A 27,508-nucleotide genomic window follows, 5' to 3' on the forward strand; every position below is an offset into this window, starting at 1 on the left:
CTCTCAGTCTTCTCCTCTTCAGGCTAGACATACCCAGTTCCTTCAACCTTTCCTCATAGGACTTATCCCAGCTGTAATTCCTGTTTTAATGTGTTCTATTTGATTTCTTCCATTACACTCTATCTTGGCCAGAATTGTATGGAAAGGCAGCATATGAACATCTAAAACTGAAAGAAAACAACAACCCAGTAACGTGTGAGCCTGTCCTGTTTGAGCACACAAAACTGCCTTATATTGAATCAGACTCTTGGTCCATTAAAGTCAGTATTGTCTAATCAGACTGGCAACGGCTCTTCAGGGTCTCAGGCAGAGGTCTTTCACATCACCTGCTACCTGATCTTTTTAACTGGGAGATGCCGGGGATTGAACCTGGAACCTTCTGCATGCCAAGCAGAGGCTCCACCACTGAGCCACAGCCACTTCCCATAGTTGTATGTGCATGGTGAATGCGTGCGTTGCATAGTTGTATGCCTGTTGCTGCAACTTAACATAAGAACATAAGAAAGGCCCAGCTGGATCAGACCAAGGCCCATCAAGTCCAGCAGTTCACACAGTGGCCAACCAGGGGCCTCTAGGAAGCCCACAAGGAAGACGACAGCAGCAGCATTGTCCTGCCTGTGTTCCACAGTACCTAATAGAATAGGCCTGCTCCTCTGATCCTGTAGAGAATAGGTATGCATCATGACTAGTATCGATTTTGACTAGAAGCCATGGATAGCCCTCTCCTCCATGAACATGTCCACTCCCCTCTTAAAGCCTTCCAAGTTGGCAGCCCTCACCACATCCTCCATCATGTCTCCCCTCAGCCGCCTTCTTTCCAAGCTAAACTTCCAACCACAGCAGACTTTTCTGCAGATTTTTCCTCTCTGTGGGTTACTACCTTGCTTTTGGAGAATCGTTCGCTTCTCCTACTTTGCAGTACAGAAATGTTTGCAGGTCTGTTCTAATCAAGCCATTAGCATTGGGAATGAATGCAACAGGATTGGCATTGCTTCCATTAGCAAAGCTCTTCTTTGTCTATTATTCTATTATTCCACTGAAAACATTGGTTAGTTCTTGCAGGATAATGGGTTCTGAACCGTATGTTGTGGATGTTGGTACCTGATCTTTAAAAACAAGCAAAGAACAACAACAACAAAAAGATGACTGATGGAGTTTTTAAATGCAGTTCCTGGGAAATGTGAGATTGACGCACGGAGAGCTTACATGACGCAGAGACGTTTAGTGTTTGCAGGAAATGGCGTCCGAGCATCTTGGCTGTACATGGGACAAGGTGCATTCCATGCATCTATAGACTCCATGGTAGTAAGAAACCTCTTGTTTCAGGCGGCCTTGTTTCAGACAGGAAGCTTGATGTAGTGTTTAAGAGCCGTGGTTTGGAGCGGTGGACTCTGATCTGGAGAACTGGGTTTAATTCCTCCACATGAGTGGTGGACGCTAATCTGGTGAACTGTATTTGTTTCCCTACTCCTCCACATGAAGCCAGCTGGGTGATCTTGGGCTAGTCCCAGCTCTCTTAGAGCTCTCTTAGCCCCACCTACCTCACAGGTGTCCTTCTTCTTCTTCTTCTCTTCCTCCTCCTCCTCCTCCTTCTTCCTTCTTCCGTCTTCGTTTTTTCTCCTCCTCCTCCTTCTTGTGTCATACCTTTTTTGCGTTGTTTCTAATGTTTGTATTAGATGCCACATGCTGTTCGGTGGTGCTGACTGATATCTATAACTTGACTTGAGTCTCAATGAGAAAGCTGGGGTATAAATAAAGTAAACAAATAATAAAATGGTCCCACCCAGGGTCTACCTTTAACGACAGCCTGCAATTTGGGACCTCATAGAATCATAGAGTTGGAAGGGACCACCAGGGTCATCTAGTCCAACTCCCTGCACAATGCAGGAAATTCCAAACTACCTCCCCCACACACACACTTAGTGACCCCTACTCCATGCCCAGAAAATGGCCAAGGTGCCCTCCCTCTCATGAACTGCCTAAGGTCATAGAATCAGCATTGCTGACAGATGGCCAGGTAGCCTCTGGTTAAAAACCTCCAGGGAAGGAGCACTTACCACATCCTTTTCAGTTTTGAACCTCTTTCCTGAAAAGAGAAGAACAAAAGCAAGTAGTGCCGATAATGCCATCGATTCTACCAGCCTTAGATTGGGACATGGCCCATTTGTGCCTCCCCACTTCTCGGTTTAAAACCAACTACTGTAGGCTGTAGAAACCACTGTCCTTAGGATGGTAGGTTGCTGCCTCCCAGTGGATTTGCATTTTGAAGGCATATCTCTTTTTCACTGATATTTTCCTCACTAGGTTTTTAATTTTTTAAAAACTTTGTTCATAGCCCGCCATTCTTGTTGAGACTCATGTCGGATTGCAAAATATAAATCAACGTAATCAGAGATCATAGAAAAGGCAAATTCCATGCTGGCCATAATTAGACAAGGAATAGAGAATCAAACTGCTGCTATCATGCTGCCCTTGTACAAATCTATGGTGAGACCTCACTTGGAATACTGTGTACAGTTCTGGTCCCCACACCTAAAAAAGGATATTACAGAGCTTGAGATGGTGCAGAAAAGAGCAACCAAAATGATCAGGGGGCTAGAGCAACGGCCCTATGAGGAGTGGTTAAAACGCTTAGGGCTGTTTAGCTTGGAAAGAAGGTGGTTAAGGGGAGACATGATTGAGGTCTATAAAATTATGCATGGTATGGAGAGAGTGGACAGGGAGAAGCTTTTCTCCCTCTCTCATAACACCAGAATGTGGGGTCATCTGCTGAAGCTGGAGGGTGAGAGATTCAAAACAGATAAAAGGAAGCATTTCTTTACACAACACATAGTTAAATTGTGGAACTCCCTGCCCCAGGATGTGGTGATGGCTGCCAACTTGGAAGGCTTTCAGAGGGGACTGGACATTTTCAGGATCATGGGGTTTTCAAGGCAAGGGATGGTTTGCCATTGCCTGCCTCTGCGTAGCAACCCCAGGTTTTTTTTTGGTGTTCTCCCATCCAAGAACTAACCAAGGCTGACCCTGCTTAGTTTCAAAGCTCTCATGAGATTGGGCTAGTTTGGGCTCCCAGGCTACTACAAAAGAAGGGGCTGTGGCTCAGTGGTAGAGGATCTGCTTGGCATGCAGAAGGCCCCAGGTTCAACCCCTGGCACCTCAACTTAAAGGGATTAGGCAAGGAGGTGATGTGAAAGACCTCTGCCTGAGACCCTGAGTGTCGCTGCCAGTCGGAGTAGACAATACTAACTTTGATGGACCAAGGGTCATATTCAGTATAAGGCAGCTTCATGTGTTAGTTGTGAAGTTGCCATGAGATTTGTTATGTTGCTGCAACAAATTAGCAACAGCTCCTCTTCTGGAATACTTTGGCGTAAAGTTTCCACTCTTGAAGAAGGAAAATTATTTCTGCATTGGGTCTCTCGGCTATCTTGTCCGGGTTTGTTTGCCATTAGCGTCTAATACATGGATGGCTAAATCCAACCTCTGCTGAACGGGAAGTCAGAAGTCCTTGCTACAGATGGATGGGATGTTGCAGACTGTACAGTCACTCATAAATCTTGCTCTTTATGCATTTGATTAACGTCTAACAAGGATTTTGATGGATGGCTTTGCAACGAATAATTAAACATTGTAGGGCCAGACACTCGCGGCCTTGCTTCATCCTCAGGCAAATATGCCTAATCACTTCAGTGAGCAGAAAAAATGAGATTGTATAGATCCACACACACACCAAATCCCAGCTGTACAATATTTGAAGTGTGGGCTGGCAACTCCTTTTGTATTTTAACTAACTAGGAATAGTGGATGAAACTTGTGAGTGAGACCAGGGGCCTTCTTCAAGAGCAGAAACTTTCTGCCAGGCTGGAATAGCTTCTGACAGGCAAAGAAGAAGAGCTGGTTTTTATATGCTGATTTTCTCTACCACTTAAGGGAGAATCAAACCAGCTTACAATCTCCTTCCCTTCCCTTCTCCACAACAGACACCCTGTGAGGTTGGTGGGGCTGAGAGAGCTCTAAGAGAGCTGTGACTATCCCAAGGTCACCCAGCTGGCTTCGTGTGTAGGAGTGGGGAAGCAAATCCAGTTCACCAGGTTAGCCTCCACCCCTCATGTGGAGGAGTGGAGAATCAAACCCGGTTCTCCAGATCAGACTCCACCGCTCTTAACCACTACACTATGCATGACTCATGCGGCTACTACTACAGGGTATTTTTTAGGCAAGTTCTCCAGCTAGAATTGTGGCGGTAGAAAGCTCCATCATCAAGTCACAATCAACTTATGGCAATCCTGTAGGGCAGGGGTGTCGAACTTAATTGTTACGAGGGCCGATACGACATAAATGTCACTTGGTTGGACCAGGCCATACCTCGCCAGCCCAGATCATGAGTGTGTGGGAGGGGGGTGGATGCCCTGGGTTATTCGCAGGCCGGATAAGAGCTCCCAAGGGGCCGGATCCAGCCCGTGGGCCTTATGCTTGACACCCCTGGTTTAAAGGGTTTCAGAGGCTAAAACCAGCAACTGGAATTGAGTCCATGATCTAGCCAGTGTGATTAGTTCAAAATTAGACGGTGACATGCTTGTTCGGCTGGCCATCAGGAATTAATTCCGGCCATTGGCATATTTACTTACTGTATGGACCTTGTCATTATTTGCTTACCAACCTTTTAAGCTATGTCAGCTTAATATTTTTATTATTTATTAATATTTTATGGTGTTTATCCTGTTAAAGGGTTTCGGAGAATAGATGAGGTCATGCGGCCGACATTAAATTGTGGGACATAATAGTGACGATTCGTGGAGTTGTTCTTTTTCACGCACCTCTTATGTAAAAAATATGTTTACTAATGTTTGTTTATGGATCGTTACTATTTTATATCTGATTACATTTGGTAATAGGTGCTGTGGTTTTGCTTAACTTTCTGCGGTTACAGCACGAGTGTGTGTTCTTTTATAAATGTCATGTGGTTGGGCCGAGCCATGCCTCGCCAGCCCAGATTGAGAGCCGGGTGGGGGCGTCCGGCTCGCAGGCCGGATAAGAGTTCTCAAGGGTCTGGCTCTAACCCTCGGGCCTTATGTGGGCACACAAATCTGTACCCGAGCCTAATTAGCTGGGAGCTAAATTCCCCGCTCCTTTCCTAGCACACAGCAGTGTTAGCAAACAAGTTGTTTTGTGTTCTAGTCTTGGGGGGGAGAGTGTTTGTGGTGGGGAGGGTCATCAGCTCCCCACAAACACCCCCGAACACCTCTGTAGCTGGGCTTCTCCCTCATGAAACTGTAAAGCTGAAGCAATAATAGGTGACCCGTAACGGCGTAAAGAAGAGTTTATTATAATTGGTGACAAGTACGTAAAATCTATCGCTTGACCTTGCCAAGGGCATCGTGTGGTGATCACCCTTATCATGTTACGAGCGGTGCTAATGGTTTTGAACTACAGTCTTTTGCGTCCTACGTCTCGGATTCATCACGCAGAGCCTCATTCGGATTATATTTTTGCGTTAAATATTCCTTTCAGCAGTGACCTTTTGGTTTTAGCAAATGAAGAATTGATATGACAGGCTTATTACAGTCTTTTCGGTATTCCTGGTAACCCTACGGGAGAGGAAACGAGAGGCTGTGGATGAGATGGAGAAAGGCTGGCAGGGCCTGGGGTGCTGTGAGGTGCTTTGTGGTACCTTGCCTCCCTGACATTCCCTCTTTAGGTTACCTTCCTGATAACTAGTATTTCATGACTTCGTGATTTAATAAGGTCTTCATAAGAGGTACCAGCTCAGTTAGTTTGCCAGGATTGGATTCCATGTCTGTTTATTGGTGTGGGGAGGGGCTGTGGCTCAGTGGTAGAGCATCTGCTTGGCATGCAGAAGGTCCCAGGTTCAATCCCCGGCATCTCCAGTAAAAGGGACTAGGCAAGTAGGTGATGTGAAAGACCTCTGCCTGAGAACCAGCCTAAGCCATGGAGAGGGGCCATTGCTCAGTGGTAGAGCGTCTGCTTGGTATGCAGAAGGCCCCAGGTTCAATCGCCGCCATCTCCAGTAAAAGGGACTAGGCAAGTAGGTGATGTGAAAGACCACTGCCTGACACCCCGGAGAGCCATAAAGAGGGGCCATGGTTCAGTGGTAGAGCATCTGCTTGGCATGCAGAAGGTCCCATGTTCAATCCCCGGCATCTCCAGTTAAAGGGACTAGGCAAGTCGGTGATATGAAAGACCTCTGCCTGAGACCCTGGAGAGCCACTGCCGGTCTGAGTAGACAATACTGACTTGGATGGACCAAGGGTCTGATTCAGCATAAGGCAGCGTCATGTATTCAGGTGTGTTCATGTGTGCAAAAAAGGCTTCGCTAACATTGTATCCCTGTAAGGTGAAAGCAAATGTGCTGAAATTTGGCCACAATGCACCCCTTCCCAGGAACATTGTCTGTGCCAGATTTCACTGTGATGGAATTAATAGACTGGGTTTTATTATGATATGTTAAGGCATTACGATGGAAGGCCAGAGCTTAACCAATGTCCCCGAAATTCTGGAGCCATACATGCAGCTCCATAATAAAATGGACATACCATCTTTCAGAAAATTATTCCTTCAAAAGAACCCATCTTGGCCATGTTCTGGGCATGGAGTTAGGGGTCTCTGGGGGTGTGGGTGGGGGAGGTGAATTTCCTGCATTGTGCAGGGGGTTGGACTAAATGACCCTGGTGGTTCTTTCCAACTCTGTGATTCTATAATTCTATGAACCCTTTGCAGTCACTCCCACCCAAATTCCGGTGGAAGACATCATTGCAAATGTAGAAGCTGCCATTTGTAATCTACCTGAAGAAGATGCTGAGGAAATAAGAGGAGAGACAGCAAGAATTCTACGAAAAGCAAAGCCCCCTGCTAGCAATATAACACGCAAGGAGAGAAACACCATCAAGACCCTCAATGCAGATCCAGAAATCATTATTCTACCAGCTGACAAAGGCAATGCCACAGTGATCATGAAAACAGAAGAATACAAAAAGAAGATTGAGGAACTTCTGGACCCTGCCACATACAAAAAACTAAAACGAGATCCAACTTGCAAAATTACCAGGAAAACTAGCATAGTGATCAAGAATTCCACTCTTCATCTGGACACACACAGAAAACTATGCAAGACAGAAGCACAACCACCACGATTATATGGACTACCTAAAATTCATAAGGATTCCGTCCCACTCCGACCCATCGTGAGCGCCATTGGTTCCCCAGCATATGAATTAGCTAGATATTTGACCACCTTCCTACAGGACCACATTGGAAAAACCACTTCTTACATCAAAGATTCAACTCATTTCATCAACAAAATCAGTCCGTTGAGACTCAGTCCACAAGATATATTAGTCAGTTTTGATGTGGTATCCCTCTTTACCAAGGTTCCAGTAAAAGACACAATCTCATTGATTAACCAGATTTTTCCAAAAGATATAACAGCCTTATTTCACCATTGTTTGACAACAAGTTATTTCCTATGGGATAAAGAATTTTATGAACAGATTGATGGAGTAGCTATGGGAAGTCCTCTCAGTCCAGTAATAGCAAACTTTTACATGGAATATTTTAAAAAGACAGCATTAGAATTGGTACCTTACAAACCTACAGTCTGGTTCAGGTTCGTAGATGATACATTTACTATTTGGAGCCATGGTGAGGAAAAATTAATGGACTTTCTAAACCATCCCAATAATATCCATCCAAACATTCAGTTTACCATGGAAAAGGAAATTGAGGGTAAACTCCCATTTCTTGATACCCTTGTCATCTGTAAAACAAACTTTCAGTTAGGTCACAAGGTCTACCGGAAACCAACTCACACAGATCGCTACTTACACAAAAACTCCAACCACCACCCCCGACAGAAAAGAGGAATAATCAAAACATTAATGGACCGTGCAAGACGGATCTGTGAACCCCAGTTTCTCAAGGAAGAAATTAATCATCCAGATCACACACTGCTAGCAAACGGCTATTCCAGAAATGAAATCAGAAGGGCCATTAAACCAAACAAAAATCAGAAAACTCAGGAAAAACAGTCTCCCATAGGAAAGGTATTCTTGCCATTTATTAAAGGAGTCACTGATAGGATGGAGAAACTTTTGAAAAAACATAACCTACAAACTGTGTTTAAACCCACCAAGAAAATACAACAGATGCTGCGATCAGCAAAAGACAAAAGAGACCCCCTCACCTCTGCAGGAGTATATCGTATACCTTGCAGCTGTGGACAAGTTTACATCGGGACCACAAAACGCAGCATACAAACAAGGATAAAAGAACATGAAAGATACTGCAGACTTGGCCAACCTGAGAAATCAGCAGTGGCTGAACATGGACTGACACAAACAGGACACAGGGTCTTATTCCAAGACACTGAAAGACTGGACAATTCTACCAACTATTTTGTCAGATTGCACAGAGAAGCCATTGAAATGCATAAACATCAGCACAACTTTAACAGAAAAGAAGAGAGTTTAAGAATGAATAAGGCTTGGCTTCCTGTCCTAAAAACCTCCAGACTAACAAAGACTACAGTCCACAATAGCCATGCAGATTAGCTTTGGATTTCACACATTAACAGATCACTTCAGGATACAATGGTTCCATATTAACATACCACACCCTCATTAGCACATTATCTTGATACTTACAGGACAATGGTTAGCACATTACCTTTGATACTTTTTGCAGGACAATGATTCAGCTCAAACCCAACCCCTTTCTGACTATATATTACTCTTCCTACACACTTGACACTGAGAGACACTGTCCTTCAGTGTTACTCCTCTGAAGATGCCTGCCACAGCTGCTGCGAAACATCAGAAAAGAAAATACCAAGACCACGGTCACACAGCCCGGATAACCTACAAGAACCAATCTATGAACCCTGTTCGAAAAATAAGTCTGAGGACCATTTTGAACACTGTTTTCCCTTGAGTATACACTTGACTGGAAACTGTAGCTGGTCATGGCTGTCTGTTGTAAAAATATTTCTCATTTACAGATGTAAAACTATTTCTCATTTACACTATTTAGTAATGTACACCTAAACTTTTTAAAATGTAACATTAAAAGTGGCTGAACAATGCAGACAAATAATCTGCAGTGAAAACTGGGGATTTGGGTATCGTTTTGGAATGAGTATGCATTAGCCACATACCTACTGATGAAGTTCTAATTGAGATATTTAAGGGTAGGAATCAGGTTATCTTTATTTAATTGTGTTGTACCTTTTTAAAAAGAATTCTCAGTTGTGTCTAATTAGCAGCTTTGTGCCATTGGCCTGGTTGTTATTTCCTTCTAATTTGTTTAAATAGGATCCTCTCTTCGCTGATACGTTCTGCTTGTTACCTGCAGCGTTCTTCTATTAGGTTAGGGGGGCTTCCTAACAGGGTGAAATACGGTAACCGATAGTCCTGATATGCTCTTAGGGACCCCAGGTGTCGTCAGTAGCTTAATGCTGCTGGATCAAAATTAACTTAATTTTTCTTCCACTTCCTTTGCAAAGCTGACATGATTAAACCAGAAGAGTTGACTTTTCCTGATTTTATTTAACAGCCAACTGAATATTTTTTTCTTGAATCCCGTTGACACAGTCAGTGAGTTCTCCTCCATAATAAACTTGCATTAGTTTTATACTGCTTCTTTTAGACATGTGCCAATTAATAGAGTTTTACTGTGACGTTTGCTGAATTTTTCCTCTGCGTGTAAAAATGATGACAAACTATTGTTGAAGCAAGTAAGATAGAGATGCTCAACTTTATCTTACTTTACTCCCTGATATCACACGAGAGAAGCAACCCTTGCAAGACATGGGGGAGAAGAAGAAGAGTTGGTTTTTATATGCTGACTTCTTCTACCACTTAAAGGAGACTCAAACTGGCCTGCAATCACCTTCCCTTCCCCACCCCACAACAGACACCCTGTGAGGTAGGTGAGGCTGAGAAAGCTCTAAGAGAGCTGTGACTAGCCCAAGGTCACCCAGCTGGCTTCGTGTGTGGGAGTGGGGAAACAAATCCAGTTCACCAGATTAGCCTCCGCCGCTCATGTGGAGGAGCGGGGAATCAAACCCAGTTCGCCAGATCAGACTCCACCGCTCTTAACCAGTACACCATGCTGGCTCTCATGTGGGGCCATTTTGCCTGCCAAGCAGTTTGAGCTGCCTGGTTGGTCCTTCTGTGCTCCACGGGGTCCTAAAGGGTGCACGGGGTCCTAAAGGGTGCACGGTTTGCAGCTGCCCTTGCTGTGGAACCAGCAAGAGGCCTGGCACATCCCTGCTCTCAGTGGCAGCTTCAGTGCTCGGTGAGGAGACTGATCGGTGGTGGTGAGCTGGTGGGAGAGTGGCCCTCCCTCCCTTTCTCCCCCCCCCCAGTGACTAATGAGTGTGGAGATGGGCGTTCTGTCCCCAGATATATTGTTAGTCGCTGCTTTATAAACTTAGATCATGATGGGTAGCCGTGTTAGTCTGCTTGTATCGGTAGAAAAGAGCAAGAGTCCAGTAGCACCTTAAAAACTAACAAAATTTCTGGCAGGGTATGAGCTTTTGTGAGTCACAGCTCACTTCTTCAGATACAGCTAGAATGTGAGTCCATCTACCCTTAAGTAGAGAAGAGTGTATTAGACACTCAATGGCAATAGCATGTAAATGTCAAAAGCAAGGAAATGACATTAGCAGGCGTGACTGGATATGCAGAGGGGTAATAGGCGTGGAGAAATTACCATTGGTAATGACACAGGAATTCCGGGTCTCTATTAAATCCAGGAGAATGCATAGTCTTGAGCGTCATTATTAGTTATTATTATTGGTTGTTATTATTAGTTAAGATTATTATTAGACTGCTGAATTACAACTAATAATGAAGCTCAAGACTATGCATTCTCCTGAATTGAATAAAGATGTGGGATTCCTGTCGCATGACCAATGCTAATTTCTCCACGCCTACTACCCCTCTGCATGTCACGCCTAATCCAATCACGCCTGCTAATGTCATTTGCTTGCTTTTGACATTTACATGCTATTTCCATTGGGTGTCTAATACACTCTTCTCTAAAGGATAGATGGACTCACATTCTTGCTTTACAAACTTGCCGTCTTCAAGCATCAGAACTGGATGCCGGCTGGCTACTGGAATTTTTCTGCTTAACTGAAGGAGACAAGGAGATGGCCTTGACAGATATGACAGATACCAGTTAATAGAATTGTCTGGATAACACAGCTTTTACTTTATAACTATGCTGTTACGTGCCAAACAGCCTCTGTCAGCAACTAAAGCGCCACATTGGTAGTCTGTCTTAGATACTTACTGTTGCCAGCGGTGAGAATTTACCAATTCTGTCGGTGAAACCCAAGGACTCGCAGAAAACCATTGATGAGGCTTTAGTGTGGCGGTGAACATTTGTGCAATCTGGATGCTGCTGTTTCCCCCGTTGCCTTAACTTGTGACATGTTTGCAAAGTGCTTCACTGGATTTCTTTAAACGTGGTTACATTTTCCCTTCCAGATGCTGCTCACCGAGTACTTGGATATGAAAAATACGCGGGCTTCCTCAGAACCCTCAGCTCAGCTGAGCTACGCCAGCTCCGGGAGAGAATTTGCCGCGTTCTTTGCAAAAAAGAAACCTCAGAGGCCCAAGAACCCCCTTTTCAAGTGAGTGGTTCTCTGCTCCTTGTGCCTGAGTTCTGTTTTATGTTGCGGTTGGTCACTCAAAACTTAAATATAGAAAGACCATAAACACTAATGCTTGATATATTGTGCTACGGCTCTATGATTGTCCTGGATATTACATTATCGTTGTGATTGTATTTTACATACCTGTGAGTTCTGATTGGATAATTGCTGTTTAAGTTTCGGTGCATTATATATTAGCACAATATATCAAGCATTAGTGTTTATGGTCTTTCTATGTTTAATTTTTGAGTGGTCATTTCATGTTACGTAGAAGTGCTTTTTTTCCTGTCTGGTCAAGGTTTGTGTTGAGGTTGGCCAGTCTTCCATACTGCCCCGTGGCTGCAAGTGGGCCAGCATTTCTAGCCTTATTTAAGGATGGAGCGCCACAGATGCTTTTTTTTTTTTTTAATTTTTTTTATTATTTCAAACTGTGGGCTTCCACCTGCGGATCAGCCTCACTCGTGTCTTCCAGCTCGCTCAAGAGTCGGGATTCCACCCCCGCCTTCTGCCCCAGGTCCTCACTGAGGAGGTATTCGGACGAAGCCTCAGATAAGGGGAGTTTGGAGACCGCTCGTCTCCCTCGTCACTCCACCTTTCCTGGAGTCTACACAAGCACAGTCTCCTTGTGTGTTTGCTCCAGCCCCAACTCCTCCTCGGCTTGCCATGTGTCTCCTCTTTTATTTTGCACTTTAACACCGTCCGCCCATCACCTGATACATCCACCAGTTTCTGGTCCAGATCCCATTCCTCCCAGTGTGTCCCTTTCTGTTACGCGTTCCCCCTTCTCTCTCTCTTCCCTGCTTTTCTCTTCTTTCCTAATAACAGCTGTACTTACTGCTTCACTGCCTTCCTTGGGCCCCAGCGGTCCTCCCACATCGGGGTTTCCTTTCTGTTTCTGTGTTTCGTCCCCCGCTAACCTCTCGTCCCTCGGTCGCACACCATCCGGAGTCTCTTTCCATTTCCCATCTCCCTGAACCTTGCCTGTGTCTCTGACGTTGGCACCCCGCAGTAGCTCCCTGTCTTCGCCTATCCTCCTTGGTGCGACCTCCCTTCTCCTCCCTGTCTCTCGTGGTTCTTGCACCTCTGGCCCCGCCCCCTCTTGGAGGTAAGTGTCCGGGTCGGCACACAAACAAAACAAACATAACAACAACGTAGTAGAAAAGAGCAAGAGTCCAGTAGCACCTTAAAGACTAACAAAAATATTTTCTGGCAGGGTATGAGCTTTCGTGAGCCACAGCTCACTTCTTCAGATACAAAAGGGCAAGAGTCCAGTAGCACCTTGAAGGCTAACAAGAATATTTTCTGGTAGGGTATGAGCTTTCGTGAGCCACAGCTCACTTCTTTAGATACTTCGAAGAAGTGAGCTGTGGCTCACGAAAGCTCATACCCTGCCAGAAAATATTTTTGTTAGTCTTTAAAGTGCTACTGGACTCTTGAAGAAGTCTCTTCCAACACCACATGTCAAAGGCTGTTGGACCGAGGACCAAAATGGACTTTCCTGTTTACAAAATGAAAGCCTGTAGCACACAGTTTTATGGGGGGGGGGCAAGAGATACGGCAGAAAGAATGGGTGGGAGAGGAAGAGTGGATCTGAACTTGGATGCCGTCAAGAGTACAGCATAGAGAGCTTTTCCTCAGCCTTGGTGGGGGCCAAGCAAGTTCTCTGCCCCCCTCCATCGCAGCGGAAGGAAGGAGGTGTTCTTTCCTGCTGTTATCTGAGGATACCGTCGGGGCTGACTATCTGAATTCCAGGTACTGTGCTTTATTTCAGAAGTTTCCATTTCTGTTGAGGTAGACCGTGACACAGGCGTCAATGTGAACAGATTTCTAAAGTGACTGATAGAGAAAGGCAATCCTTGAACAGTGGTAGCGGCTTCGCTTCCTCTTTACCATTCTGTGTTGATTTATGCGAGGATTCTGTCCTTGATCAATTGTCTTTCTTTCGATGCTGATCCGCTGAATGCGCTTCATCACTGCCGCAGTCTTAGTCATCCCATCTTGCGCTGGTGACTGTCAGGCCGTTTATGCATGGGAGGTTTTGCCTTGGATTTGCTGCTCTCTAGATGCACATTTCCCCCAGCCAAATTCTTGAAACTCTGCATGGGTGCTTATTTTTGAGTTTTGAGAATTTGGATGGGGAAAGTGTGCATCTAGAGAGCAGCAAATCCAAGGCAAAACCTCCCATGCATAAATGACTTCTGACGTCTGGTCATCTTTGAAGAAGAAGAGTTGGTTTTTATATGCCGACATTCTCTACCACTTAAGGCAGAATCAAACCAACTTACAATCACCTTCCCTTCCTCTCCCCACAACAGACACCCTGTGAGGCAGGTGGGGTTGAGAGAGAATGACTTGCCCAAGGTCACCCAGCTGGTTTTGTGTGTAGGAGTGGGGAAACAAATCCAGTTCACCAGATTAGCCTCCGCCACTCATGTGGAGGAGTGGGGAATCAAACCCGGTTCTCCAGATCAGACTCCACCACTCCAAACCACTGCTCTTAACCACTACACCACGCTGGCTCTCCTTTGGTGGTGGAAAGTGCTTACTTTCATCCAAGTTGCTTACTTTCAGCGACCCCGTAGGGGTTTCAAGGCAAGAGACATTCGGAGGTGGTTTGCCATTGCTTGCCTCTCTGTAGCAACCGTGGACTTCCTTGAAGCTTATACAAGGGTGTGAGAAACATCTTTGACACATATTTTTATATATATACTTAGTTTAAGAGTGGTTGACTCTAACCAGGAGAACCGGGTTCGATTCCTCACTCCTCCACATGAGCAGTGGACGCTAATCTGGTGAACCGGGTTGGTTTCCCCACTCCTGCACGTGAAGCCAGCTGGGTGACCTTGGGCCAGTCACAGTTCTATTAAGAGCTCTCTCAGCTCCACCTACCTCACAGGGTGTCTGTTGTGGGAGGGGAAGGGAAGGTTATTGTAAGCCGGTTCGATTCTGCCTTAGGTAGTAGAGAAAGTCGGCATATAAAAACCAACTCTTCTTCTTCAAATAGAGAAAGAAGGCATATGAAAACCAACTCTTCTTCTTGTTCTTCTTCTTGTAGTAGTGGTAGTAGTAGTTGTTGTTATTCTTCTTCTTCTCCTCCTCCTCCTCCCAAACCAAATTTTCAAATGGTGCAGTTTCTGGTTCATTGTAAATTAAATCTGTTCAGATATGTAATAGTTGCTGCTAGAACAGGTGACTTCTACACTCCTCTGTTATAAGTCTCTAAGAATTAAATCCCGGTGGGTTTAACCAATCTGAACTCTCAAACCACAGGGGTTACATGAATCTAATGTCGGCAACCCGTCAGCTTTGCTGTAACAAAATACAGGCAGCTGGTAAGTAAATCCAGATCCATGTAGAACACCTAACTTTGCCTCATGCCTGCCTGTTTCAGTCTCCCAAGAAACCATTTCCAGTTCCCTCTGAAGTCAGTTTTGTTCATGCCGGCTTCAGCGCTGCAGAGATAGTAGTACTGAAAGAGACAGGGACTAAAATTACATTCTTCTGTGTATATGTATGTTCTGGGGGCTGGTGAGGAAATGACTGCAGAAGGAGGGGAAGATGAACAGTTGGGGGGAAAAACCCCCGACCAAATCTCCTCCTCTGGATACTGTAAGCATCAAAAGAAATTGGCCTGCTGAAACCCCAGTCTCCCTCTGTTTTATTTTTTTTATTTAACTGGCTTCCAACTTCTGTCCTCTTTCTGAAGGCAAAGAGGAGGCTCAGTTTGCTGTGGGGTGTGTTCCTTTTTAATTTTTCTCAGATTTGCTTCTCTACAGAATCCCCCCCCCCCCCGTCCCCGCCGGTATGCAGAAATCCTGATCTTCTCTGTGGATGGGCCCCTTTTGCTGCCCTTATAGTAGGGATTTGACCATGACATTTGTCAGAGGGGAAAAGCTGGAGGCCTATGAGGAATTACTTGGGGGCGGGGGAAAGAGAGGAATGATTTGGAAGTGTCCCCCTCCAAATTTTCTCCTCCAGGGTGCTATAAGCTTTAAGGGAATCAATAATGACAGATTCCCTCTGGGTTTTCCCTTTCAACCGACTATTGCCATTTGTTCTCCAGGGGTACGCATTCTCAACGAGCCACATTTGCAGTTATCCTCCACCAAAAGAGATACACGACTATTGTGTGCTCTGCACACCATTTCACTGAGCACACATACAATAATATAAATATTAATATTTAACATATAACTGTAACGTTTTTTGTTTCGGAGGGGAGCCGTGTTGCTCTGCCATAAAACAGCTAGATTCGAGTCCAGTAGCTCCTTAGAGACCATTTCAGGGTATCAGCTTTGACCCTTGAAAGCCCATACACGGAAAAACTGGTTGTTCACGTCGTGGCTTCTGTGCAGTCCCACATGGGAACTGCGCATGCGCAGGCCTGCACTTGTACAGTTCCCATGTGTGCCTGCACAGAAGACCGCCTGATGAACAACCCTTACAGGCAAGCGCAACACTCGACTCAAGCTGCACAATCTTTTTAATTGCCAGATTACTTCTGAGCATGTAGGCCTTGTCTCTCGCCACCACCGTTGACCCTTAACTGCCCTGTGCCTCTCAAGTGAGGGAAGGGCTTCCCTCTCTTCCTGCTCACTCTCTCCTCCGCATGAGGAACAGCAGCTGGTGTGAGAGGATGAGACCGCCAAGCCTCCTGGCAAAAAGTGAGCTGGTTGTGGAGAAAAAGGAACAAATCCACCACTTTTTCACTGTGGTCAGCTTGCTGTTTGTGTGGGTGGGCGCTCTGGTGGTTGTATCCTAAGAACATAGGAAAGGCCCTGCTGGATCAGACCAAGGTCCATCAAGTCTAGCAGTGTGTTCACACAGTGGCCAACCAGGTGCCTCCTGGAAGCCCACAAACAGGATGACTGCAGTAGCATTAGCCTGCCTGTGTTCCAAAGCACATAATATAATATGCATGCTCTTTGGATTCTGGAGAGAATAGGTATGCATCATGACTAGTATTCGTTTTGACTAGTAGCCATGGATTGCCCTCTCCTCCATGAACATGTCCACTCCCCTCTTAAAGCCTTCCAGGTTGGCAGCCATCACCACATCTGGGACAGGGAGTTGCACAGTTTAACTATCCTGTCTTCTCTGTGGCCAGCTTGCTCTCCTCCTGACAGCCTCCTTTCCTTCCAACTTTGGCATGGGGCCTGCAGCTCACAGAATGCCCCTCTCCTATTCCCTGCAGGAGCGGTTGTTTCAAAGCCAACGGCAAGCCCTGCAGACCAACTGCCTTGCTCACTTTTCCAAACCATGGGGTGGGTGCCCCATTAGGGCCCAGGGCCCAGAAGAGCGGCAAGAGGACATTTCAAAGAGCCACATATAGCTCCCAAGCCACTGAGTATCACTGCTCTACTCTGTGCTTCCTGGAGCATGCCTAGTCCTCATGAGGCAATTTTCTTTCCCTTTCCTTCCCTCCGTTTTCTTGTTAAAGTACAGAGTAATAATTTTCTGCATGTTGGGAAGCCCCCCTGTTTGTGTAGAAACCCTCTACCCTTGTCTGTGGGTGGCTTGATGTTGTTGTGATTGACCTGACGCCCACTTTTACTATAGTAAAAGGAAATAATGATCTCCAGATTCTCTCCTTGGCTGTGGCTCAGTGGTAGAGCATCTGCTTGGCATGCAGAAGGTCCCAGGTTCAATCCCCGGCATCTTCAGATAAAAGATCTGGCAGTAGGTGATGTGAAGGACCTCTGTCTGAGACCCTGAAGAGCCACTTCCAATCTAAGTAGAAAATACTGACCTTGATGGACCAAGGATCTGTTTTTGTAGAAGGCAGCCTCATGTATTCATGTGTTCTTTTCCTGAGAGTCCACAACCGTCTGAATAGGCATTCAAACAAATCAGTCGGTGTCTTTTAGGATGTTCTCTCTCAGTGCTTTTTGAAAGGCCATGCATACAGTCATCATAGGATGTGGTCGCTTGAACACATGAAGCTGTCTTATACTGAATCAGACCTTTGGTCCATCAAAGTCAGCATTTTCTACTCAGACCAGCAGCGGTTCTCCAGGGTCTCAGGTAGAGGTCTTTCACATCACCTACTTGCCTAGTCCCTTTATCTGGAGATGCCAGGGATTGAGCCTGAGACCTTCTGCATGCCAAGCAGACGCTCTTCCACTGATCCATGGCCCCTCCGCATGAGTTGGTCAGTGAGAATGAATGATGAGCAGGTTCCTGGCTCCCTTTCCACTCCACTCCTCAATTGGCAAAGCAGATTCAGTGTCATTCTCCATAGTTGGAGGCACCTGCCATCTACTTAGATGCTTCTTTGAAAGAAATGGTGTTCGCGAGAGAGACAAATGTGCCAAATAACCCAGACCAGGATGGCCCAGGCTAGCCCGATCTCATCAGATCTCGGAAGCTAAGCAGAGTCAGCCCTGGTTAGTACTTAGACGGGAGACCACCAAGGAAGTCTAGGGCCACTATGCAGAGGCGGGCAATGGCAAACCACCTCTGCTCATCTCTTGCTTTGAAAACCCTTTGGGGTTGTCATGAGTTGGCTGTGACTTAACAGCACTTCCCCCGCCCCCCACCAACATGGAAAACCAGTTGCCACTTCCTTCTCTGCATCAGAGGAAAGAGCGCTAAATATGGGGACCTTTGAATTTCATAGAATCATGGAAGGGGCCATACAGGCCATCTAGTCCAACCCCCTGCTCAGTGCAGGATCAGCCTAGAGCATTCCTGACAAGTGTTCATCCAGCTGATGCTTGACACAGAGGGGGAGCTCACCACCTCCCTAGGTAGCCTCTACTGTTGAACAACTTTTACTGTAAAAAATCTTTTCCTAATATCCAGCCGGTACCTTTCCTCCCAAAATTTAAACCTATTATTGCGAGTCTTATCTTCTGCTGCCAACAGGAGCAACTCCCTGCCCTCCTGGTCCCTCGCTGAACTGCCTGGAAGTTGCGGATTTGTCGCTGTCCTCGCTGTCCCTACGGTGACTCCCATCCTCTGTCGCTCGGCGTGTTGATGGTTTCCCTGTTCTAGCCCCGTGCGCTCCCTTCCCTTTGATGAAAATGAAGTGAGGCGTAATTGCTTAATAAGAAGAACATGTCGCTTGCTGCTCATTCTCTCGTCATCGCTCTCGCCACGGTGACAGCCGCACTCGCTGCGATCTCCAGCTGCGTTATCTGTCTCCTGTCAGCTGTCGCCGTATCTGTAGGGAGATCTCAGTTGAAAATGGCATTTCTCATTCACCTGAGAAGGTGTAGACGTTTTTACGCTGCCTCAAGTCGGGCTGTTTCTTCCGTCTTGCCAGACGGTGTAGCTGTCTCCCCCTACCCTTTTATCCCGTTTAGCGGGCTGCCCACCTGTCAGTGGAATTTCTGCATCTTCACTTGTCCTCTTTCAAAAAAATAAACAGGAGGCGGAGCCTTTTTGCAGTGCAGTCAGAGGCACACGCTCAGAGCCAGCATGGTGTGGTGGTTAAGAGCAGTGGTTTGGAGTGGTGGAGTCTGATCTGGAGAACCGGGTTTGATTCCCCACTCCTCCACATGAGCAGTGGAGGCTAATCTGGTGAACTGGATTTGTTTCCCCACTCCAACACATGAAGCCAGCTGGGTGATCTTGGGCTAGTCACAGCTCTCTCAGCCCCACTTACCTCACAGGGTGTCTGTTGTGGGGAGAGGAAGGGAAGGTGATTGTAAGCCAGTTTAATTCTCCCTTACATGCTAGAGAAGGCATATAAAAACCAACTCCTCCTCCTCCTCCTCTTCCTCTCCCTCTTCCTCTTCCTCCTCCTCCTCCTCTTCTTCTTCTGTATACAAATGGCATTTTTACTATGGCGGTATCCTGTGAAAAAGGCAAATTCCATGCTGGCCAGGATGTGGTGATGGCTGCCAACCTGGAAGGCTTTAAGAGCGGAGTGGACATGTTCATGGAGGAGAGGGCTATTCATGGCTGCTAGTCAAAATTAATACTAGTCATGATGCATACCTATTCCCTCTAGTATCAGAGGAGCATGCCTATTATATGTGGTGCTGTGGAATACAGGCAGAATAACGCTGCTGCAGTCATCTTGCTTGTAGGCTTCCTAGAGGCCTGTGTGATCAGACTGCAACACTTGATGGACCTTGGTCTGATCCAACATGACCTTATGTTTTTATGGAAGGGGTCCATCCCCCCAGGGAGCAGCTGTTGTCCATGCTTGGGGCCATAAACAGTATTGGAAGTGCTTCATCCTTTGGCACAACTGAGAGTCCAGATTCTTTTAAAAATAGTCATGCGATTAATGTAAAAAAATAGTGATGCCATTTGTTTAGCCAGGGAACTGTTAGATTCGAGCCCAGTAGCACCTTAGAAATCAACAAGATTTTCGGGGTACAAGCTTTTGAGGGTCAAAACTCCCTTCATCAGACTTTTGACTCTCAAAAGCTTATACCCTGAAAATCTGGTTGGTCTATAGGGTGCGACCGGACTCGAATCTTACTGCAGACTAACACAGCCACTCTCTGAAACTTTAGCCAGGGACTATGTGTAGTGGCCGACTGGCCAGGGGGTCAGCTTGCCCAATGGCAAGTGGGCCCTGTGGGCCCCTGATGAAGTGGGGCCCCTTAAACATTAAGCAATATGTTTAGAATGTTAATGACCTTTTAGTGCTTGAAAATATTATAGAGGTTCCAATACTATTACTGTATGCACCTAAAATTTTAATTGTACCTTTTTTCCGCTTATGTATTTTTTGAAAATTTTATTTATTTCTCTTAAAAATTAAATGATAGCCTTGTTAGAAAAATGAAGTCACCTCTAAAAGGGGCATGCTTAAGGGTTCCCAGAAACCGTCAGGACCCTAAACAGACGAGAGGCACACCTTAGTTGTTTGGAAGCAAAATCCTTTATTGCAATAATGGGGAGCAGAAAGGGTAGTCCTCTCAGCTCACCTTACCCGGTTCCCAGGGTCTCCTGATATCCCTCTCCCTAGCCGCAACCCACTCCCCTCTCCAGCTCCCATTGGTTGTGGGTGGGCCCCCTTTGTCCCCTGCCAACCAGTATTTTTAGACCCAGTCTGCCACTGACTATGTGAGGGTGTCACCGGGGGGAAAGTTGTACATCCCATATTGGTCCACGCAGAATCCAAAACCAAGAATGAAATCTGCATCGTAACTTACATTGGTGGCGGTAGAAAGCGTTGCCAAGTCACAGCCAACTTCATGCTCTGAATCTTAACAGTACGACTGTGCAAAATAATAAACCAGAGGAAAAATCCAGAGGAGAGAGGAGCAGGATTTTTGCTGGAGGTTCAAGGCAGTGCAATGTCGGCTTTGGAAGGTCAATATTAATGGCTGCTTTTCCTTGCAAGAGCTTATTGGCAATATGTACTGACTGTTGGGGCAGTCCTTGACTCTGGCCTCAAAGGCTCTTGCGCAGCGGTTTTATTGATGTGCGGTTTTTCTCTTCCTCCATTAGATTTGAGTCATCTTCTCATGCCATTAGCATGAGTGCTTATCTGAGAGAGCAGAGGCGGGAGCTGTACAGCAGGAGTGGAGAACTTCAAGGTAGGCCAAACACAATAAAGCATTTCGAATGAACCTGCTTTGGGGGCGTTTACTGTTTTCTGTGTTGCCCCCCCCGGAGGCCATGAACTCCGAAGAAGGGGAATCGACCCCAAACTGCACATTGGTTGGATCCTGCAATGAAACTTGGGTCGTGCTCTCTGAACGTGGGTAACTCGCTAGGCAGAAGCGGCGCCGCATTGTGCATTGTGCCTTGACATGTGACTCTCGAGAGGCTAGCGTGCCTAGCAGTCTCTTGTCAATTCTGAAACATTGGTTCAGGCTGAGGCCTAGCAGAAATCATGGAAGTTTCTCTCTCTGGGGACTCCCGAAGGTGACTTGAGCTTCAAAGAGTGAGATAAGGGAGGATGGGAGGTGCCGCTCAGACCATTAGGCCTGGCAGTTTCAAGGCCGAACAATTTGGGAGGGAGTTTGGCTTACGCATTCCATCTCATTAGTGCAAGGACCCATGGGTAGGGAAAAGTGCCTGCTTGACTGAGCCCTATACAACTGCAGATTCTATGGTCTCATTGAGGGAACTCACCTGATTCGTGGGGTTCCCTGGGTAGCAACATACCCAATTGGTCAAGTTACGTTGCTGGCCATGCATCTGATTGGTCAACTAAGTTGAAGGAAAGATCTTTCATTCTAGTTTTGCCCTTTGTCTGAATGATGTCTAACTCTGGGACACTTCTTGATTCCGGGTGGGCTGTGTTGGCCGGAGCCCCGTTTTGGACTTCAGACTTTGCAACTCAGTTGGACTCAGTCTTGCTGGATAACATCTGTATCCTGCTTAGCTTAGATATCTAGTTTATTATTATTTTATCCTCACTGTTCACTGTTCTTATATTGTATATTCCTGCACATCCTTTTAATAAATCACTTTAATTTTGTGGCGTTCTTCAATTTTGGGGTTTCAGTCTGAATACAGTACTTAACCCGTATTGGCTGCAGCTACCAGAATAACTGTTTTCTGGAACTCATCTTGTATTTGTCCTAACTTGCTTCTTGATCTTAGACCTGGATGGGCCAGAGACTTAGTCCCTTGGTCTCTAGCTAGAGGGTTAGTAAAAAGCTGACTGGTGGTAGCGTTATCCTGTGGGGTGAGGATTCACACTTCAGCAACCCGTCACCTGTAAGGAAGACTTTGACACAGAAGTCTTTTGAAAGTTACATTCAAGGAAAAGCCAGACTTTGAAATATGACATCCATCTGTCTCCCCCCCCCCATTTTTTTCAAATTCCCTAGATTTAACAGCCATTGGCTATCCATCAACCACTTCACACTTTAAAAAGGGGAAATGAGTGTCTTTAGCTGTTTTATCCAGGGAGTGTTATATTTATTTCGTGCAATGTTACTTTGTGGCCATGCTAAAACGATGTGGGCTAGGGAGTGTATTTGATCTGGACAAAATGGCCATTTTCGTTCTTCTGCAATAATTTTATTGCATTGCCCTTGTGTCTCAGCTGAGTCTAAGGCATTGCATCTCGCCAATAAGAAAGCTTGTCTGAACTTATGAATTTCTAACCAGCGGAAATAGTCTGGCAAGGAGAAAGTTCTGTTGAAGGGTATCTGGAAGAAGCGAGGTGAACATTTATGATTTGCGTCCTTAAACACTAAGGACCAATCCTCATTTAAGATCTTATTTTGTAATTGTTAACAGCTTGCTTTCTGAGTAATTTTTTATTTTTGGCAATTTAGAGCTTAAGCTTTTTTTTTCTTAGCCATTGTGAATTCAGGGTATTTCCGGAACTGAGTGGAAGTTCTGATGTGACCAAAAAAAAAAATGCTCGTCGCTTGCAGTCCTTGTATAGTTAAGTGGCTGATCCCTATTTTCCCCTCAGGAATATGAATGGCATGTTTTTGTTGGGGGAAGAGGCTGTTTCTTTAATCCTGGAACTGAACAGCTTGTTTGCTGCCAAGAGCCTTCCTGGAAGCATACCATAAGCCCAGAGTGTCAAATGTTTGTCACAGTTTCATTTGAATTTTGCTTAAGATTATGTACATGTTCAAGTCTATAGCCAGGGTGGAGTGTTTGTACAGTGTTGAGAGAAAATTTTGGGTCTGGCAAGTGGGAATCTTTGTCCTGCAAAAAGGTAGAGTGGGGGGTTGAAGAAGAGATAGGGAAGAAGAGGCCAATGAAAGAGGGAGAGGGAAAAAAATTACTCAGGTGTTTGGCAATCATGGGAGATCTGTATTGAGGATAGGGGCTGTGAAAAGCGAAGGCAATTGTTGGCATTCCGTGGTACGAGTGGGTGGCCTGCATCAAGCAAGGCAGTGAGCATTCCTTTCCGCTGCCATCTGGTGTTGCAAAGAGCTTCTGAAGGGCTATAAAACATGGAAACATAGAGCTAGAAGGAACCCCAAGGACCAACTAGTCCAACCCCCTGCACAATGCAGGAAATTCACAACGACCTCCCCCCAACTCCCCCAGTGATTCCTACTCCATGCCCAGAAGATGGCCAAGATGCCTTCCCTCTCATCAACTGCCTAAGGCCATAGAATCAGCATTGCTGACAGATGGCCATCTAACCTCTGCTTAAAAACTTCCAAAGAAAGAGAGCTTACCACCTTTTGAGGAAGCCTGTTCCACTGAGGAACCGCTCTGTTTTAGAAAATTCTTCCTAATGTCTAGACAGAGGAAGGCAAAAAAAAAAAAAAAAAAAAAAACCCTTCAGGATCCCTGGCCAATATGGCCTGGAGAAAAATTTCTTCCTGACCCCAAAGTGGTGATCAACATTATCCTGGGCAACAAATGTTTTAACAAACTTGCATGCAAACAAATGTGATAGTAGCAATTTGTACATTTTTTATTACTTAGTTGTTTCATGTATGGAATTAATTGCAACATCTAAAACTTTTGTCTCGGCCTTTACATGTATTTATGGCCCAAAAACGCCTTATGTGATCTGAGCCTTTGAGCTTTTTTTAGGATTCCTCCAAAGGAGACGAGGAGGTTCTGCTATAGTAGGAAGGGCAGTGAAATGTAGATCTGTCCTAAAAGTAAGTTCAAAACTGCCATGGTAATATAAAGGGGATTTTTTGGGGTGCTTTTTCATTTACTGCCGTGTGTGTGTTGATTGTAAGTACCCATTTTAGTGTTTTAGTGTATACATTGTACGGCTATAATAAACTTAAAAAAAACCCAGACATTACCCTGGGCATGTAAGAAAGGGCCCCGGGGGCCGAGCACTGACTCATTGTTTCCTGCCCTCCCTCTCGTGATCATCCTTTCCTTTTCTGCCCTCCCTCTCATGATCATCCTTTTCTGCCCTCCCTCTCATGATCTGCCTGAGTACACGGAATCAGCCTTGCTTTCCGATGGCTATCTAGCCTCTGCTTAAAAACCTCCAAAGAAGGAGAGCCCACCGCCTCCCATGGGAGCTTATTTGATATAGAGCAGTAGTAGTTAGGCTTTCGGAGACCCGACTCAGTTATGAAACTCATCGGTTGACGTTGGGCTAGTCACTCTTTTGGGCTGTCTGGGTTGTTAGGAGGATAAAGTGGGGAATGGAGAATCACATTTGGTGCTCTGGAGGAAGGTTGGGATAACAGTGGGATAGAAGTGAGACAGAGTTGGGGGTTTCAGTCTTTAAGGTCCCATGTCACCATAGGAGTCTTTATTGATGATAAGAGGGGTGGTTACAAGCTTACAATCACCGTCCCTTCCCCTCCCCTCTCCACAACAGACTCCCTGTGAGGTAGGTGGGCTGAGAGAGCTCTAACAGAGCTGTGATTAGCCCAAGGTCACCCAGCAGGCTTCATGTGGAGGGGTGGGGAAACCAACCTGGTTCATCAGATTAGCTTCCTCCGCTCATGTGGAGGAGCGGGGAATCAAACCCGGTCCTGCAGATTAGAGTCCGCCGCTCCAAACCACTGCTTTAACCACTACACCACGCTGGCTTTCCCTGCCCTAGGCAAGTTCCTGCCCTAGGAAGCTAGCAGATCAAAATGTATGTGTGTGTGTGTTTAAACAAGACGCAGGAGAGGAATGAAAGAGTTGAGGGCAGCCAGGGATGAATGAGACTAAATGCAATTAGACTTCTCTGTGGTTAGGTGTGCGTGTTAAGATATTAAACAAGCTGCAATTAAAGCATCATCATAATAAGCAGAGGTGAGATCTTAGCTTTCCTTGATAAAAAAAGGGCTTTTGTGATACCAGGGTGTGCGCATGGGTTGTTTTGAGCTCTTCCCCCCCCCCGGTATTTATTCATGTGAATTTGCCATCAGATCTCTAATAGCTTCCGTATTCATTACACTAATAGTACAGCTAATTCCGCAGAGCGGCAGGGTCTTCAAAAAAGTCGCACCGCGGAGCCGTCACCCTTCTTGCAATCAATGACGTGCCCTATGCATAGCAGAGGCTGTTGGATTTAATTACTGTCGCTACAGATGCCCCCTGCCAATTCTGGTGATGTCACAGAGCTCAAGATCAAAGTGACTTGAGGGGTGGGCGTGGGGCACTTCGGGGAAACCGCCGCTGCCCTCTCGTTTTTCCCAGGGCTGGTAGCAGTTAGCGTTCAGGTGGTGGCAGCAGCTGTCACTCTAGGACAGTGGTGGCGACCCTATGGCACGTATGCCAGAGGGGGCACTCAGAGCTCTCTCTGTGGGCACGGGCGCTGTCGCCCCAGCACAGAGTTCGCCTGAGTTCGTTACTAGAAAGCCAGAGGGACATGGGGCCGGGCTGCTCCCCTCTCCTCTCCACGCGCTCCTGAGGGCATTTCTCACATCACCCGCCCCTCTGTCCAGCAGCCCAATGGGAGCTCTTCCTCCCTCCCCTGTCACATGTGGCAGGGCGGCTCACATGCCGGGCGGCTCACATGTGGCGTGAGGGTATGAGTTTGAGCCAAGGTTAGACAAATTATCAGCATGCATACAACAGCAAAAATCACATTAATTGTTCAAAAGTATGCCAAATGCAAACTTTTACCTTTCAATAAAAAGCTGTTTGTATCATTGAAAGGTCTGTTATTGTGTTTTTCTTTTAAGACAAAAGATGTTAATGTATGAGTTGTTTTTTCTAAACTGAAACCTCAGTATTCAGGTTAAATTGCATTGTTGGCACTTTGCGATAAATAAGTAGGTTTTGGGTTGCAGTTTGGGCACTTGGTCTCTAAAAGGTTTGCCATCAGGGATGCTCTAGGCCAGGGGTGGGGAACGTCAGGCCCAGGGAGCATTTAAGGCCCGTGAAATCATTTGGTCTGGCCATTCGTGGGTCTTGGCAGATCTCTAGCTTAGAAGGATCTAAGACTGGTGATCCGCCCCCTCCCGTGGACAGGAATAGCCTCTATTCAAGGCAGATGTGAGTTTGTTTTGCCGAGAAAAGGAATCTTTTCTCCCCTTGCAGAAGAGTCGTTAGCTATGGAGCTGCTAGGACTGTCCAAGAAACTGTGTTAACCCTTTCCCACCTGGGCCATGGAGAAACGTGTTCCCTCTGTACTACAAGAGGGCTGGGGGCAGAAGTGATGACAATGCAGGGGTTAAAGGGGGCAGGGCCAGAATGCGTGCTGGGGGGGGAGTTCTTAGCCAGTGTGTCCTCATTTCATCCCTGCAGGTGGAGGTAGCAGGAGCCGACTGTAGAATCCAGCCCCAACCATGCGGAGCAGGAGCAACTCCGGCATGCAGCTGGACGGCTATGCCTGACTGGTGCAACAGACCATCCTGTGCCATTGGTTGGATGCCTGCCTGCTTGCCCGCGTGGGGGGGTGTCATCTGGAGCTGCTTGGGGTTTGGTCAGCTAATTTTTAAGTTGATAATTTTGTATGGCCTGCGAATTATGCTATAAATATCCAAATGGCCCTTGGTGGAAAAAAGGCTCCTCACCCCTGCTCTAGGCTGATCCTGCATTAGGTAGCAGATTGGACTAGATGGCCTCTATGGCCCCTTCCAAGGGGAGTTGGAGGGAGGTAGTTGTGAATTTCCTGCATTGTGCAGGGCTGAGCGTAGCCTGGAGAGATGCTCTGCAGTCAGAGGGTTGCCAAGTCCCACAGGAAATTCCTTGAGGTTCACCAGCTGCCGCAAGGCTTAAAAAAGCCTTTTTGAAAGTATAAAACAGAAAATGGGGCTTTCCCCCATAGAATGGGGCTTTCCCCCCACTTACGCTGGCGGAGGGGTCACGCCTCCTCCAGAGCACTTTCAGCCCCCCACCTCAGGAATGCACTGTAAGTGCTGAACATATTTCAATCCCCCCCCCATTTTTAGAAAAAAAAAATTCCCCCATGGTTTCAAAATTTCTGGAAATTTTACATCTCTGAGTAGGCCTGTGCACACTGAATTCCATGCTGCATTGTGGACTTTGTACTCAGGCGTACACAGAGGGAATACGTTTCTC

At 46.2% G+C, this 27,508-nt stretch overlaps 1 protein-coding gene across 1 annotated transcript in view; it reads left to right on the forward strand.

Moving 5' to 3' along the window:
* Positions 1-27,508, forward strand: part of EXOC4 (exocyst complex component 4) — a 471,090-nt gene that overhangs the window by 137,847 nt on the left and 305,735 nt on the right. Inside the window, exons 8-9 of the mRNA XM_056846731.1 lie at positions 11,511-11,656; positions 21,092-21,180. Of these exons, the coding sequence (XP_056702709.1) occupies positions 11,511-11,656; positions 21,092-21,180 (235 nt within the window). The remainder of the gene's footprint in view (positions 1-11,510; positions 11,657-21,091; positions 21,181-27,508) is intronic.

The sequence above is a fragment of the Euleptes europaea genome, chromosome 3, assembly GCF_029931775.1.
Source record: "Euleptes europaea isolate rEulEur1 chromosome 3, rEulEur1.hap1, whole genome shotgun sequence".
NCBI lineage: Eukaryota > Metazoa > Chordata > Lepidosauria > Squamata > Sphaerodactylidae > Euleptes > Euleptes europaea.